This window comes from Solea senegalensis, linkage group LG17 (genome assembly GCF_019176455.1).
Source record: "Solea senegalensis isolate Sse05_10M linkage group LG17, IFAPA_SoseM_1, whole genome shotgun sequence".
In the NCBI taxonomy this organism is placed as follows: Eukaryota; Metazoa; Chordata; class Actinopteri; order Pleuronectiformes; family Soleidae; genus Solea; species Solea senegalensis.
Genome location: NC_058037.1, coordinates 19,758,575 through 19,774,242, shown reverse-complemented (window position 1 = coordinate 19,774,242; position 15,668 = coordinate 19,758,575). Strand labels below are relative to the sequence as shown.

At 39.5% G+C, this 15,668-nt stretch overlaps 2 protein-coding genes across 4 annotated transcripts in view; both read right to left on the bottom strand.

Moving 5' to 3' along the window:
* The window catches only part of LOC122784530, a 45,966-nt gene extending 36,432 nt beyond the window's left edge, over positions 1-9,534 (bottom strand). The window contains exons 1-4 of the mRNA XM_044049833.1: positions 9,240-9,534; positions 8,309-8,491; positions 6,920-7,300; positions 5,312-5,364 (exon numbers count right to left, since the gene is read on the bottom strand). Of these exons, the coding sequence (XP_043905768.1) occupies positions 5,312-5,364; positions 6,920-7,300; positions 8,309-8,491; positions 9,240-9,411 (789 nt within the window). The 5' untranslated portion in view covers positions 9,412-9,534. The remainder of the gene's footprint in view (positions 1-5,311; positions 5,365-6,919; positions 7,301-8,308; positions 8,492-9,239) is intronic.
* A 1,002-nt stretch (positions 9,535-10,536) lies between these two features.
* LOC122784223 (oocyte zinc finger protein XlCOF6.1-like) lies at positions 10,537-14,635 on the bottom strand. Of its 3 annotated transcripts, none has more exons than XM_044049381.1 (3): positions 14,337-14,635; positions 12,395-12,784; positions 10,537-12,158 (listed from the first exon to the last, which is right to left on the bottom strand). In XM_044049381.1, exons 1-3 carry the CDS (start codon positions 14,506-14,508, stop codon positions 11,101-11,103), a joined length of 1,620 nt encoding a protein of 539 aa, XP_043905316.1. In that variant the 5' UTR covers positions 14,509-14,635; the 3' UTR covers positions 10,537-11,100. The 3 variants fall into 3 exon arrangements, with proteins under 3 accessions (XP_043905316.1, XP_043905318.1, XP_043905317.1); XM_044049383.1 differs by lacking the exon at positions 14,337-14,635 and adding an exon at positions 14,041-14,330; XM_044049382.1 differs by lacking the exon at positions 14,337-14,635 and adding an exon at positions 12,972-13,599.
* Positions 14,636-15,668: the final 1,033 nt, after the last annotated feature.

Below are 15,668 nucleotides of genomic sequence, written 5' to 3'. Positions count from 1 at the left end.
TTTTAAAACTATAGCAAACAAATTGAGCCAGTGAAATCCAGAATAAATACTTTGACAGGATGACAATAATAATCCATGTGTAAAAAAAATTAAATTTTTGGCCCCAACACACTATGTATTTGTTGTGAAAAAAATGTGTATTTTGATGTCTGATGCGTATGGAGCCACAGACATGACATGGGGGGGGAACTCTGATTTGTGGCCACGAAATAGGTTTAATGTCTGTCCATCCATCCATCCATCTTCTACCACTTTATCCTCCACATGAGGGTCACAGGGGGCGCTGTGCCAATCTCGGCTGACATAGATCGCCAGTCCATCACAGGGCCACATATACATATAGAGACAAACAACCAATCACTCTCACACTCACACCTAAGGTCTAGTTTACTTAATCCCCATGTTGCATGTTTTTGGACTGTGCAAGGAAAAAGGCTGCAGTTGATTCTCTCTTCACTCAGCAGTTCCTGTGTGGTTTGTTCACGAAACTCCGCAAACAAAAGCTCTCCCACATATAATGGAAACAAAAAACACTTCTCTGCTAGTATGTGATGTGTTCTAACTTGTTGTCACACGAGTAAACCTTGTCATTCAAGTTTGAAATGGGTACGTAAATGCTTTTTAAATAGTGTCACGTCACCAAATTAATTTCAGCAGGTGCTGCAGTGGTATATGGCTTCTCAGCTGTGTCGAGTTCTCATGTGGTTCACCAAAGAAGATTTATGCACAAAACGTTTCTCACAAATGTTGCACATGTGGGGCTTCTCACCTGTGTGAGTTCTCATGTGGTACACAAAAGAAGGTCGATGCACAAAGCATTTCTCACAAATGTCACACATATGGGAAGCCCCACCCGAGTGAGTTCGCATGTGGTACATCAAAGAAGACTTATGCACAAAACATTTCTCACAAATGTCACAAATATGGGGCCTCCCACCTGTGTGAGTTTTCATGTGGCACTTCAAGCTATGTGTATACGTAAAGCATTTCTTACAAATGTCGCAAATATGGGGCTTCTCACCTGTGTGAATTCTTACGTGTCTTATCAAGGAATTTTTCCACCTAAAACTCTTCTTACAAAAGTTGCACATATGGTGGTTTTCACCTGTAATATTTCTCATGTGGACTGTCTGATCTTGACTCTCAGCTACAGCAGAGAGGAGCTGGTGGTCAGTGTCTTGTTCTATGTGATCACTTTCTTGATCATCAGGAATCAACATGAAGTTATTGGCCTCCTTTAGTTCAAGCTGCTCCTGCTCCTGACTGGTGCAGATTTCCTCCTCTTCCTCTTTAATCTGTAGAGACTCTGGTTCCTCCTGGTCCAGACTGGAGTTCCACTCCTGGTTACTGAGCTGCTGCTCATTATAAACATGCTGCTGTGGAAGCTCTGGAGGAACAAGAGCAACAAGGAACAGGTTACACAAGTGTGATTAAAGTTTTTATGATGCAATTCTTACTCAAAAGCTTACTTTTCTGTCTATTGTAATTGTTCTGTTTTATTTGCGTTTCATTAGGGCCAAAAGGGTTAGCACTCTGCCTTTGCAGCAAGAACATTCGGGTTAGTGACCCATTCTGAACAAAGTCCTTTCTGCATGGAGTTTGCATTTTTGCCCTGTGTGTGCATGAGTTTTCTCAAGTTTCCTGTGTGGTTTGTTCATAAAACTCTGTGAATAAATTCTCTCCCACATATAACGGAAACACAAAACACTGCTCTGCTTGTATGTATGTGATGTGTTCCTAACTGATGATCATTGGAGTCCGTTTTCATGGAGGTGTCAAAGGAGTAAACCTTTTCATTAAGTTTGAAATAGGCACGTAAATACTTCAAGCTATGTGTTTACATAAAGCAATACATGTGGGGCTCTTCACCTGTGATATTTCTCATGTGGACTATCTGATCTCGACTCCCAGCTACAGGAGAGAGGAGCTGGTGGTCAGTGTCTGGTTCTGGTTCCATGTGATCACTTTCTTCATTATCAGGAATCAACATAAAGGTATCAGCCTCCTCCTTTAATTCAAGCTGCTCCTGCCTGGTGCAGATTTCCTCCTCTTCCTCTTTAATCGGTAGAGACTCCAGACTGGAGTTCCTCTCCTGGTTACGGAAGTTCTGCTCATTATAGACATGCTGCTGTGGAAGCTCTGGAGGAACAAGGAACAGATTACACAACTGTGATTGTTATGATGCAATTCTAAAGCTCACTTTTATCTCTATTCTGTTTTGTTTGTTTTTCATTAGGGCCAAAGGGGTTAGCATTCCTGCCTTTGCAGTAAGAACACCCAGGTTTGTGACACGTTCTGAACAAGGTCCTTTCTGCATGGAGTTTGCATTTTCTCCCCGTGTGTGCATCAGTTTTCTCCGGGTTCTAGTTTCATCCCACAGTCCAAAACATACAGATTTGGGGATTAGGCAAATTCTACACTAAATTGATGTCAGTGAATGTGAGAGTTTTTGGTTATTTGTCACTATGTGATCTGGAATGTACAGTACACCACTGAGATGTGCAGAAAGTTAAATGACACTACTATTATTTCTAATAGTAATAATTATTTCTGTAGTATATTATACAGGGCACAACAATGTATATATATATATATATATATATATATACATATATACACACACACACACACACACATATACATACATATATATGTCGTGGTTCGCGTTTGCCAGGTCAAATCAGCCGCACGTTTTTTCGAGTGCGCGAATCTAACGTTTACGGTAATCGTAATGAAACGGCACTGAAGAGCTGGGAGTGACCGTTAGGAGTTCAGGATTCATACTGCTGTACTGAGTAGAATTCAGCGGGCCGCGGCAGCTTCTTGTCTCGTTGTCTCGATCAAAACTTAGATTGTAGCTTGGTGTCAACGTCACTGTGATTCGAAAACACGTCTCGCTTGTGTTTCAACTATGGTTCAATTCCAATGTTATTGATAGCGACATTTAGAATCTGTGAAAACCGTTCTTTTTTACGACACATACGTCCCACATGAGTCACTTTCACGTGTTGCTATTGATTAATAAGATCACTGTGGTTGTACAGACCTATCCGCTGTAGCCTCACTTCAGGTTTACTAAGGATCTCCAACAGTTTTCGCTGACGATCCACCTCTTCATCGTACTCGACGATTATATTCTCTAGGTGTGTGAATATGTCTTCGGCAGCAGCAGTTAGTCGCTCGCTAATCAACTCTCTCAAACGACGAAGCGAAGACATCGCTGCTTCGTTAAAAAAATGAATATTTAACCGCGACACGTTAAAAAAAACACTGTTTTTTTCGTAGCAACAGACCCAGCGAACAGCGGTACCTCGACACGCTGTTTCCGCTTCCTGTTCTTTGAGTTTTAAGTGGCCAAGCTACCGCCACCTCGTGGTGTGGAAGATGGAACTTCAGCACAACAGGGAAAAAGGGAACAAATACCTATTCTTATATTCCAAGATTATACGGGATTAGAGTAGTGTGGAAGAAAAAGTGTAACAATAAATTCCTGAGACAATACTTATGTAATACCATGTACCCTTATATTGCAAGAAGCACATTTACTCTCAAAGACTAGAATACATCTGAAATTTCAGCTATCAGAACAACATTTTTGAAGTTTCCCATTCCCCCAAAATATAAGGAAGTCCACTTCAAAACTCTAAATGACATTTATCCTTCGAATAACTTCATTAGAAAGAGATTTAATCTTGAGGTAGAAACTTGTTACTTATCCAAACAAATATAGAAACAACAAAGCATTTATTTTATGATTGTAAAGCAATTCAAACTGTATGGAAATCTCTATATGATTTGCTGTCCTATAAATCCATAAACATTGATTTCTGGTCATTTCAAAATATTCAAGTTGGTGTGTTCCTTTAAAATAAAAAGTATACATTCTTGATTATAATAACAAAGTATTACATACACAAGTGCGGATATGCTAAATTTTAATGATGTTTTAAAAAAATTGAATATGTCCATGCAATAAGTTTGTATAATTTATTATATTCATTAGAGCTGTAAAAATCCGACTTACTTTACATATTATGTTTTTTTTTGTTAGTTTTCTCTTTTATATTCTTTTGTTTTTGTCTTTTTTATATTTATTTATTTATTTTCCCTAGTTTTTCAGTTTATGTTGTTAGAAAGTGTTCGGTGTTGTGGAGGTTCATTATCTCTGTATAATGATATATTGGTGAGAAAGATGTGTAAGCTTGTTGGTCAATAAAAAAACAATTAAAACAAAAACCTATTATTATATTATCCATCCATCCATTTTTTTACTGCTTTGTCCTCCACCAGAGGGTCACAGGGTTTTACCATGGACAGTTTGACCAGTCCATCGCAGGGCTACACACGGGGAGAACATGCAAACTCCATGCAGAAAGACCCTTTTTCCAACTGGGGCTCGTACCCTGGTCTTCTTGCTGCAAAGGCAAGAGCTCTAATCATGTGGCCTTTATTATATTATATTATATTAGCAGTATTTATTTATTAATTTATTTGTAGTAAATCAGATTCACCTAAGGTCCAATTGACCTAATCCCCATGTTGTATATTTTTGGACTGTGCGAGGAAACCAGAGAACCTGGAGAAAACCCCCACGCACACAGGGGGGAAATTGGTATAATGTGTGCACGAAATTAATAATATTAACATTGTCATGAATTACCGGGAGAGCTGCACAAGTAAAGCATGGACAGAGATAGTGTGATTGAGTTTTATTTTAGGGTGAGTTCCAAAGATATTCTCAAAAGTCTGGCATTGCAAGGAATCATTATTAGCGAGAGTCATTTAAACACAAAATTAAGAGCCAGGTTACTTTACAGGTAGCAACGTCGAGAGAAGAGTAAAAAAAGAGTGAACTTTACAACAAAACACTCACAGAAGAAAATGAAGTTTAAACGAGATAAAACACAGATGGTGACAAAGGGAGAGGAACATAACAAGACTTGCTTGTACAGACCTATCCGCTGTAACTTCACATCAATCATTTACATTACAACACATTCACATGAGGAAAAGTATTTGAACCAATAAATTCAAATTTACAATACACCGCCATTCATCGTACACATCCATCCATCAATCTTCTAGTGCTTTATGAATCGAGTTTCTGGTTCTGTTTATGTTTGGATTTGTTGATTCACCAAAAATGGTCTTTCTGTCTTGAACGTCACCAAATGACTTTCAGCAGGTGCTGCAGTGGTACTGTATATGGCTTCTCAGCTGTGTCGACTTTTCATGTGTCTCATCAAGGTATCACTACGTGCAAAGCGTCTCTTACAAACGTTGCAAATATGGGACTTATCCAGAGCTGCTGCTCAGTGAGAACCTCTTCCTCCTCCTCCTGAAGAACATCTTTCACTGGAAGTCCTGCAAAGAGATGGACACAAGGACTTACGGGTTACAACGCTCTTAATGGCTAAATGATTGAACTAAAGTTAATTTTCCTTCAGTATATTTCAGATTGTTCTTCAAGTTTCAAGTACCTTTATTACCCCCTAGGGGTAATTACTTTCACAGCCAGTAGAAACATACGTGAGATAAGACGACAAAAACATCAGATCACAGTGGGTCATTAAAAGTCAAAACAGTGAAAGGGAGAACTTCATCTTCAAATGACTTAACTACAATGAATGCAAAAACGGTTTTAAAAAATCTCTGGAGTCACTTTGATATATCTAAGTTAACAATTACATCCAAGTATAAATGTCAGGTTTTTAATGTTGTTGTCTGGGGAGACAATTTGACGCAATTTAATTTCTATTTTGAACAGACTTACCAGTTTTTCAGCACCATGTAAGGCCAAAATGCTTCCTATTTTCAAAATGTTCTGGGAGGTGAAAGAAGGCTGTTCTGGAAATTAGTTTTATACATGAGTCAAATGACTTCAAGGTTCCTCACAGTGGAACAGGAAGCCATGGTGATGTCATCTAAAGTGACAATGCGGTTAGAAAGTTTTTCTCTAAAGTGTTTTACGGCCGAGTATAAATATAACAAGTCTCTGCAATAGAATGTTACGATCAATGCAGCACTAAGCTCTAACAGGACAAATATAGAGACTAGACCATTACCTGAGGACAAGAGTAGGTCGTTGATCACTTTACCTAGGTTTATTAAGACAGTGTCACACATCCAATATGAGCCCAAATTCATCTCTGAAAGACCATTCTAGTTTCACAAACCTAGCAGCTGTAACTTTACTTCGGGTTTCCAAAAAACTTCTAAATGTCTTATCGCTGATCCACCTCTTCCTCGTGCTCGCCAGTAGTTCTTCAGTGTGAAGTGTTTGCCTCAATGTTCCTTAAACCGCCTTTTCCTACAGGCTGCGGCTGCAGTTGATTCACTCTTCACTCAGCAGTTCCTGTGTGGTTTGTTCTCGAAACTCCACAAACAAAAGGTCTCCCACATATAATGGAAACAAAAAAACACTTCTCTCTAACTAACTGACGATCATTTGAGTCTGTTTTCATGAGTTGTCACACGAGTAAACCTTTTCATTAAGTTTGAAATGGGTACGTAAATGCTTTTTAAATGTTGTCACTTTACCAAATAATTTCAGCAGGTGCTACAGTGGTATATGGCTTCTCAGCCGTGTGAGTTCTCATGTGGTACACCAAAGAAGATTTATGCACAAAACGTTTCTCACAAATGTTGCACAAATGGGGCTTCTCACCTGTGTGTGTTCTCATGTGGTACACAAAAGAAGGTCTATGCGCAAAACATTTCTTACAAATGTCACAAATATGGGGCTTCCTACCTGTGTGGGTTGTCATGTGGTACATCAAAGAAGATTTATGCACAAAACATTTCTTACAAATGTCACACATATGGGGCTTCTTATCTGTGTGAGTTCTCATGTGGTACACCAAAGAAGATTTATGCACAAAACATTTCTGACAAATGTCACACATATGGGGCTTCTCACCTGTGTGAATTCGTATGTGTCTTATCAAGGAATATTTCCACCTAAAACTCTTCTCACAAAAGCTGCACATATGGGGCTTTTCACCTGTAATATTTCTCATGTGGACTGTCTGATCTTGAGTCTCAGCTACAGGAGAGAGGAGCTGGTGGTCAGTGTCTGGTTCCATGTGATCACTTTCTTCATTATCAGGAGTCAACGTAAAGGTATTAGCCTCCTCCTTTAGTTCAAACTGCTCCTGACTGGTGCAGATTTCCCCCTTGTCCTCTTTAATTTGTAGAGAGTCTGGTTCCTCCTGGTCCAGACTGGAGTTCCACTCCTCGTTCCAGAGCTGCTGCTCAGTGAGAACCTCCTCCTCATTATAGACGTGCTGCTGTGAAAGCTCTGGAGGAGGAACAAGGAACAGATTACACGACTGTGATTAAAGTTTTTATGATGCCATTTTTTCTGTCTATTGTAATTGTTTTGTTTTGTTTGTTTTTCATTAGGGCCAAAGGGGTTAGCACTCTGACCTTTGCAGAAAGAACACCCAGGTTTGTGACCTGTTCTGAACAAGGTCCTTTCTGCATGGAGTTTGCATTTTCTCCGAGTTCTACAGTTCCCTCCCACAGTCCAGTAACATGCAGATTTGGGGATTAGGCAAATTCGACACTCTGAATCGACAGAAGTGTGAGTGTGAGATTTTATCATTGTTTGCCTCTATGTGACCCTGTGGTGGGTAGCAGGTGCCCTGCAATTGGCACCCAAGAGTGGAGGATAAAGAGTTAGAAGATAAGTGCATGAGTGATCTTCGTTATTCGTATTATCCATCAATTACAATTTTGGACATGTTATGAAACGAGACATTTCATGTGCACTTTTCATGTGTTTTCTAAGGAGACAGAGACCCGGGGCCTTAAAAAGTCAAGGTCCCAAACAGAAAGTAAATCAGGTTCATGAGTAATGAGTAAATGAAGCGGTGTTAGAATGAATGTTATTATTCTATTAGGTGGTGTAAAAAAAAACGACGATAAATGTTTGAATAATGATAAGGACAATCGGCATATTAAGGACAAAACAAAAAATGGGTTGATAAAACGTAAATAATAAACACAGATACTGTGACGAGTCAAGTTTTTGCCTCAATGGTTTTTTAAACCACCTTTTCCTACAAAGGCTGCATTTGATTCTCTGTTTAATCAACAGTTCCTGTGAGGTTTATTCATAAAACTCTGCAATTAAATTCTTTCCCACATATAATGGAAACACAAAACAATACTCTGCTTGTATGTGATGTGTTCATGGATGATAACTGATGATCATTGGAGTCTGTTTTCAGAGGTTTCACACGAGTAAACCTTTTCATTAAGTTTGAAATGGGGACATAAATACTTCAAGCTATAAATACTTCACCTGTGATATTTCTCAAGGTATGAGCCTCCTCCTTTATTTCAAGATGCTCCTGCTCCTGATTGGTGCAGATTTCCTTCGGCACCTCTTTAATCTGTAGAGACTCTGGTTCCTCCTGGTCCAGACTGGAGTTCCACTCCTGATTACAGACCTGCTGCTCATTCTCGACGTGGCGCTGTGGAAGCTCTGGAGGAACAAGAGGAACAAGGAACAGATTACACAACTGTGATTAAGGTGTTTATGATGCAATTCTAAAGCTTACATTTAAGTCTATTCTGTTTTGTTTGTTTGTTTTTCATTTGGGCCAAAATGGTTAGCACTCCTGCCTTTTTAGGTCTTAAGTTTTTATCTCTGATGTACAGCACTTTGTTCCAGGTGTTGCATTTAAAGTGCTTAATAAATAAAGTTGGTTTGGACTGGAATGTACAGTACACCATTGAGATGTGCAGAAAGTTTAATGACACTACAATTACTGAGGTGAGTTATCGAATATTTTTAAAATATCTTTTTTCGGCTGTTGAACTTTGTAGACGGTCCCTATGCTCCGGTCTGGCTGACAATTGCTGGGAGAGACTGATGTAAATTCTCCAGCTTCTTTTTTTGATTCAAATTTAGAATTTACGACACAATAGCTAACAACATTTATCTTATTTGCTCTGTTTACGTAGCAACGCTGACACTTATTGGTGATTTATTGGTACTACTGCCTACTCGTAACCAAAGACTACACTATGTGAAATGTGAATTAACCTTTATTTGTAACTTTGGTAAGTTTCAGATTTCAATTCATAAATAACACCGATGGAGGGGGGGGCCCAAAAATGCAGTCTGTCTAGCATAGTCCATTTATTTAATCCAGCTCTGTATATGCGTCTCACATGAGTCACATTCGCGTGTTGGTATTGATTGATAAGATCACTGTGGTTGTACAGACCTATCCGATGCAACCTGACTCGAGGTTTACTAACGATCTCCAACAGTTTTCGCTGACGGTCCACCTCTTCCTCGTACTCGACGATTATATTCTCTACGTGTATGAATATTTCTTCAGCGGCAGCAGTTAGTCGCTCGCTAATCAACTCTCTCAAACGACGAAGCGAAGGCATTGCTGCTTCTTTATAAACAATATTTAACCGCGACACATTAATAAAAACACGCCGTAATGTCTTTCGATTTTCGTAGCAACAAACTGAGCTAACAGCGCTAGCTCGGTGCGCTATTTCCGTTTCCTGTTCTTTGACTTTTAAGTGGCCAAACCATCGCCACCTCGTGGTGTGGAAGTTGGAACTGCAGCACAACAGGAAAAAAGGGAACGAATACCTATTATGTCATATTATATTAGCAGTATTTATTTATTTATAATAAATCAGATTTCTTATTTTTCACGACTTTCCCTGTAAAATAAAGGAAATTCCACATTACTACTATGACTAATATACCATGATGATTATTTGCAGTAATCAGTGTTGTAATGTAACAGTAAGTAGTACAAAATTCATGTATCTGTACTGTACCTCCATGACATGTGGAAACGTTGAAACGTGAACACCAACACTCTGCTTTGCACTGGACCTTTTAACTTTTCAATTGTTTTACTCTGTTTTATCAGTCCTATTTATTGCATGCCTCTTATTTATTCTAAGTGTGTGAATATTGCTGGAGTTGTACATTTCCCCCAGGGTAAGGATAACGTAGCCATCTAGTTTACAGCTGCGAGAAAAAGTCTGTGAATCCTTTGGAATAACCTAGATTTCTGCATGAAATGTGACCTGATCTTCACAACAATAGACAAACACTGTCTTATTCAACTAATACTGCACAAACAATTATATATTTTCATGTTTTTATTGAACACACAATGTAAATTTACAGTGCAGAGTGGAAAAAGTATGTTAACCCCTAGGCCAGGGGTGTCAAACATATGACCCACAGGCCAAAACCGGCCCACAGGATTCTTTTTTTGTTTTTAAAAAAATATAAAATGCTCTATTTTTCAGTGTGAGATACCTGTGACTAAATATTTTGTGCCTTTTGTTGATCCACTGTGATCTTTACCTTGTAATGCACTTGTAATTATGTTGTGTTGTAATTTTGTGCTTAAGTACAAAATTCACATATTTGTACTTGACTTTATTTATATTTCTAGCAATTTTTTACTTTTACTCCACTACATTTCCTCTAACTGTCTTTGTTACTCGTTATTACCAAATACAATCAGAAGAAGAGTTGGTATTATGGTCTGTATTTATACAGAGCTTTTCTAGTCTTGATGAGCTGCTTTAAGCTACAGTTCTCAACATGTTTTGCTCAAGGACACATATAGATTAGCAGAGCCTGGAATTGAACTCACAACCTTCCAAACTTTGAAAGACAAATCTCTCTACCACTGATCCGATTAAGAATGGCTGACTTGCATAAAGCTGGAAAGGATTATAAAAGTATCTCAAAAAGCCTTGATGTTCATCAGTCCACAGAAAGACAAATTGTCTATAAATGGAGAAAGTTCAGAGGTCATGGGAGGACACCACGGAGAAAGCCACTGCTGTGCAAAAAAAACATTGCTGCATAGGCATGGACAGATTGCCATCGTCGATTGAAAAATTAATTCCCAAGTTTATCAAGACATTTTTCAGGAGAGGCCATCTTAAGGCCATCTGTCCACCTAATGTAACTCTACATGAGGTGGCACACGGGTAAACCTTTTCATTAAATTTGAAATGGGCCCATAAACGCTTTTTTAAGGTTGTAACGTCACCAAATGATTTTAAGCAGATGATGCAGTGGTATATGACTTCTCAGCGATGAGTCCTCATGTGGACAGTCAAGGTACTTTTGAGGTGAAAGCATTTCTTACAAATGTTGCACATATGGGGCTTCTCACGCGTGTGATTTTTTCTGTGCTCTATCAAATGTGTCAATTGTCGAAAAAACTTTCCACATGTTTCACACGACAATGGCTTCTCATCTATGTGAATTCTTTTGTGGTCCCCCAAGGTACTTTTCAAAACAAAGCATTTCTTACAAATGTTGCACATATGGGGCTTCTCAACTGTGTGATTTTTTCTGTGTTCTATCAAATGTGTCAATTGTCGAAAACACTTTCCACATGTTTCACAATGAAATGGCTTCTCACCCGTGTGAGTTTTTCTGTGTTCTGTCAAATGGGTCAATTGTCGGAAAAACTTCCCACATGTTTCACATGAAAATGGCTTCTCGCCCGTGTGAATTCTTTTATGGTTCCTCAAGTTATATTTCATAACAAAGCATTTCTTACAAATGTTGCACATATGGGGCTTCTCACCTGTGTGAGTTTTTCTGTGCCTAATTAAATTAGCTACAAAACGAAAACACTTTCCACATGTTTCACAAGGAAATGGCTTCTCACCTGTGTGAGTTTTTCTGTGGTCTATCAAATGAGTCAATTGTCGATATAACTTTCCACATGTTTCACATGAAAACGGCTTCTCACCAGTGTGAATTCTGTTGTGTATTGCCAAGGAATGTTTACGCGTAAAGCATTTCTTACAAATGTTGCACATATGGGGCTTTTCACCTGTGATATTTCTCATATGGACTGTCTGATCTTGACTCTTGGCTTCACGAGAGAGGAGCTGGTGGTCAGTGTCTGGTTTCATGTGATCACTTTCTTCATTATCAGGAGTCAGCATAAAGGTATCAGCCTCCTGCTTCAGTTCAAGCTGCTCCCGACTCATGCAGATTTCCTCCTCTTCCTCTTTAATCTGTAGAGACTCTGGTTCCTCTTGGTCCAGACTGGAGTTCCTCTCCTGGTTACAGAGGTGCTGCTCACTGAGAACCTCCTCCTCCTCTTGAAAAACATATTTCTGTGGAAGCTCTGCAGACAAAGAGACACAAGAACAGGTTACGACTGTCATAATGGCTTAATGATTTGAGTTTTTCAAAAGCCCATGGAGTCAGTTTGTTAAATCCAGGTTTAACAAGTATCAGTGTCAGGTTTGTAAATCAAGTTCAGACTCTTGTTATCGGAAGGGAAAGACAACACAGTGTCATCAATCCAATATGTCACATTCATTTGTCAGTATTAATTAAGAACATTGAGATTTCACAGACCTATCTGCTGTAAGTTAACTTGAGGTTTCCATGCAGTCTTCATCAGTCTGCGCCGATGATCCACCTCAGATTCGATGGTCATTTCTACATGTTTACTTCCTGTCTGATCTGGACTCTCAGCTACAGCAGAGAGGGGCTGGTGGTCAGTGTCTGGTTCTGGTTCCATGTGATCACTTTCTTCATTATCAGGTGTCAACATAAAGGTATCAGCCTCCTGCTTCAGTTCAAGCTGATCCTGCTCCTGACTAGTGCAGATTTCCTCCTCTACCTCTTTCATCTGTAGAGAGTCTGGTTCCTCTTGGTCCAGACTGGAGTTCCTCTCCTGGTTACAGAGCTGCTGCTCAGTGAGAACCTCCTCCTCCTCCTGAACAACATCTTTCAGTGGAAGCCCTGCAGACACAGAGATGGGCACAGAGTATAAATTAGGACAGTAATACGAAAACTAAAAAGTGAAGACAGCTTCATGTTTTAATCGCAGATAAGGTTAAACCTAATGTACACAACACAGTTTTTACACAGTCATTGTGTAAAAAGCAGCTAAATGTCCAATACCAACATGTTCAGGAAGTCTTTTTACCTGATCTACAGTTCAGCATTGTTTCGTTTGATTCTTGTGTCGGACATCTTGCTCACAACTATTCCAGTGACGAAGCTCTCTGACCAATCAGTGGCCAACAGTCTGTTGACGTCACGCATAGTATCGGCTGAGCTCGCCTTGAACCTGCGCTGGCGAGGTTCAAATGCATGTGCACTCGCTGCGACTTCTCCCACCTGCCCCGGCGCGACTGTCGTCAGACTGTCCTCAGTGCGCCCCAATCAGGGCAAGGAGCGTAAATCGTCTTGAAACACGGACCAAGTAATTTTTAGGTTTTGATTGACAGATTACGCGCACAATATGCAGAAATGTCGTGCAAATTGAACGTCTGACAAACCACTCACTGACATTTACGTCCATTCTCGTCTCGTCAACCAAAACTCACTCGCGTCTCGTCATGTTTCCGTCGACAAACATGAGATGTTCATCTCGTCACCGCCTTGTTATCGTCATGATAAAAAGGGACGTCGACAAAATAATTTCGTCAGTGTCATCGTTGACGAAAACAACACTGCTTTAGGTGAAGTTTGGTGCCGTGTCCTGCTTTATGTTGCTACTTTCAACCGTATAACTACTCTTGCTAGCAGATACGCTGTAGCTGCTGAGCGTATCAGTTGTACAGAGCTCAGCAGCTACAACAAGAGTAGTTCTTCTTCTTCTAGGTTGAAAGTACGTCACCGGATGTGCCCGGACTCTAGTGCCCGGACTAGGAGGTGCTGCTGTTTACAGTGGTAAAATTCGCCAGTGACATAACTAGTCAACGGAAGTGCTGTTTCGCTTGGCAGAACTCAGGAAAACAATCAAAATCTGCGCTCTCAGCAGTGGCTGAACTGGTTGTTATGGACTTTTAGGGCTTCATAAACGAGGTAATGACGCAGATACACACACAAAAGCAGCTCTTAATTGGCACTTCCGGGCTATGGGACCTTTAATATAATATGACCATCATATCATAATCATGATATATATGACTATTCACATCATTGCGATTTTCCCCTCGTTATTCTATGACTTTTTTGACATAACAACTTTATTCTTATCATGTAATTACTTTGTTCTTGATTTCTCTCTCTCTCTTCAGTTCACCTCCCAGGTCGGTCGACGAATGATGTAAAACACGACAACAAAACACACTCAACAAAATGAAGTTTAAGCGACATTAAACACAGAGGAACATAACAAATACGAGAATCGGCGACAGACGATCAGTCTGCATCTTTTCCACTGACGATGCTACACTTTGCTCTTTGTTGGCTGGATAAAAACGATGGAATAAGTCCCACATGAGTCACATTCTCTTGTTAATGTTTATTGTTTAATGTTTGAGATCATTCTGGTTGTACACACCTATCCGCTGTAAATTTAGTCGAGGTTTACAGGCGATCTCCAACAGTCTGCGCTGATGATCCACCTCTGCCTCGTACTCGACGATAATTCTTTCTACGTGTGCGAATATGTCTTCAGCGGCAGCAGTTAGTCGCCCGTTGATTAAATGTCTCAAACACTGGAGTGAAGACATTCCTGCTTCGTTCACAACTGGAGTATTTTACCTGCGACACACGAACAACCCTCTGTCTTGCGGTGCTAACGCTGCTGTTAGCTTTGTATTTGTTTACTTCCGCTGGGTGTTACAGTTGTCGGGTTCCGGTCAGATTTTTCTGCTCCGTCAAGATTTTGGAAGGTAGCAGGGATTGTTTTTAAAACAGCTGTTTTAAAGAACAGAAATACTTGTAAGAAAGACTTATTTTTTTCTACCTCCATAAATGTGTGCATATTCGTGATGTAGTCGGTGATTTAGTACTGTTTGACCTGTCATAGATAGATAGACAGACAGACAGACACCCCTCACCTACCTCACCTGCCCTTCCCAACGAAATCTCACTCTGAACTGACTTATTTTCCATTTTTGAAAAACATTATTTTGTTTTTCTTGAAAAACAAAATAATGATAGAAATTAAATGAATATACAAAACATATATATACATATACACACACCCCCATATATACATGCATACCAACACAAAGCAAATATGCATTCTCAATACAGTCACTCATTATTATCAATGATATAATCTATGAGCAATATCTATAAACACACATCCAGCATCCCTTAACCAACTAGTTAAAGAAACAAAATAAATACACAGACAATTACACAATAAAAAATGGATTACAATGCATTACAATGCATTTCCTATTCCTGATCCTCAACGTGTACTACATGAACTCTAATGCAGAGGCTATATTTATCCCCCCTCCACTTCATCAACTTGAGGCCCTGTCGATATAAATGTAACTCTGTTGTGTCACCGCTGCATTCGCTGACCTGTGGACTCCGAGTGATGCATTCACTGACCTGTAAATGTTTACTAATGTACATAACACAGTTTTTAGACAGTCATTGTGTAAAAAGTTGCAGCTAAATGTCCAATACCAACATGTTCAGGAAGTCTTTTTAACTGATCTACAGTTCAGCATTGTTTCGTTTGATTCTTGTGTCGGACATCTTGTTCACAACTATTCAAGTGACAAAGCTCTCTGACCAAATGTAAATGTTTACTGTATTATAGTAAAGATATTGATGATTATTTCTTATAAATTTTCCCCAAAATTCTATAAATGCACTTTTAAGGAAGAAGTGGGTGGTGTCGTATCATCTACAGGGCACCAGTGAGTTG

What these genes read in the sequence shown, in the direction of transcription:
- LOC122784223 (XM_044049381.1), bottom strand. Translation starts at nt 14,508, where the DNA reads ATGTCTTCACTCCAGTGTTTGAGACATTTAATCAACGGGCGACTAACT. An exon ending in ACTAAATTTACAGCGGATAG is followed by an intron (nt 12,785 to 14,336) that starts GTGTGTACAACC and finishes CTGTGTCTGCAG; the next exon opens with GGCTTCCACTGAAAGATGTT. An exon ending in AGTTAACTTACAGCAGATAG is followed by an intron (nt 12,159 to 12,394) that starts GTCTGTGAAATC and finishes CTTTGTCTGCAG; the next exon opens with AGCTTCCACAGAAATATGTT.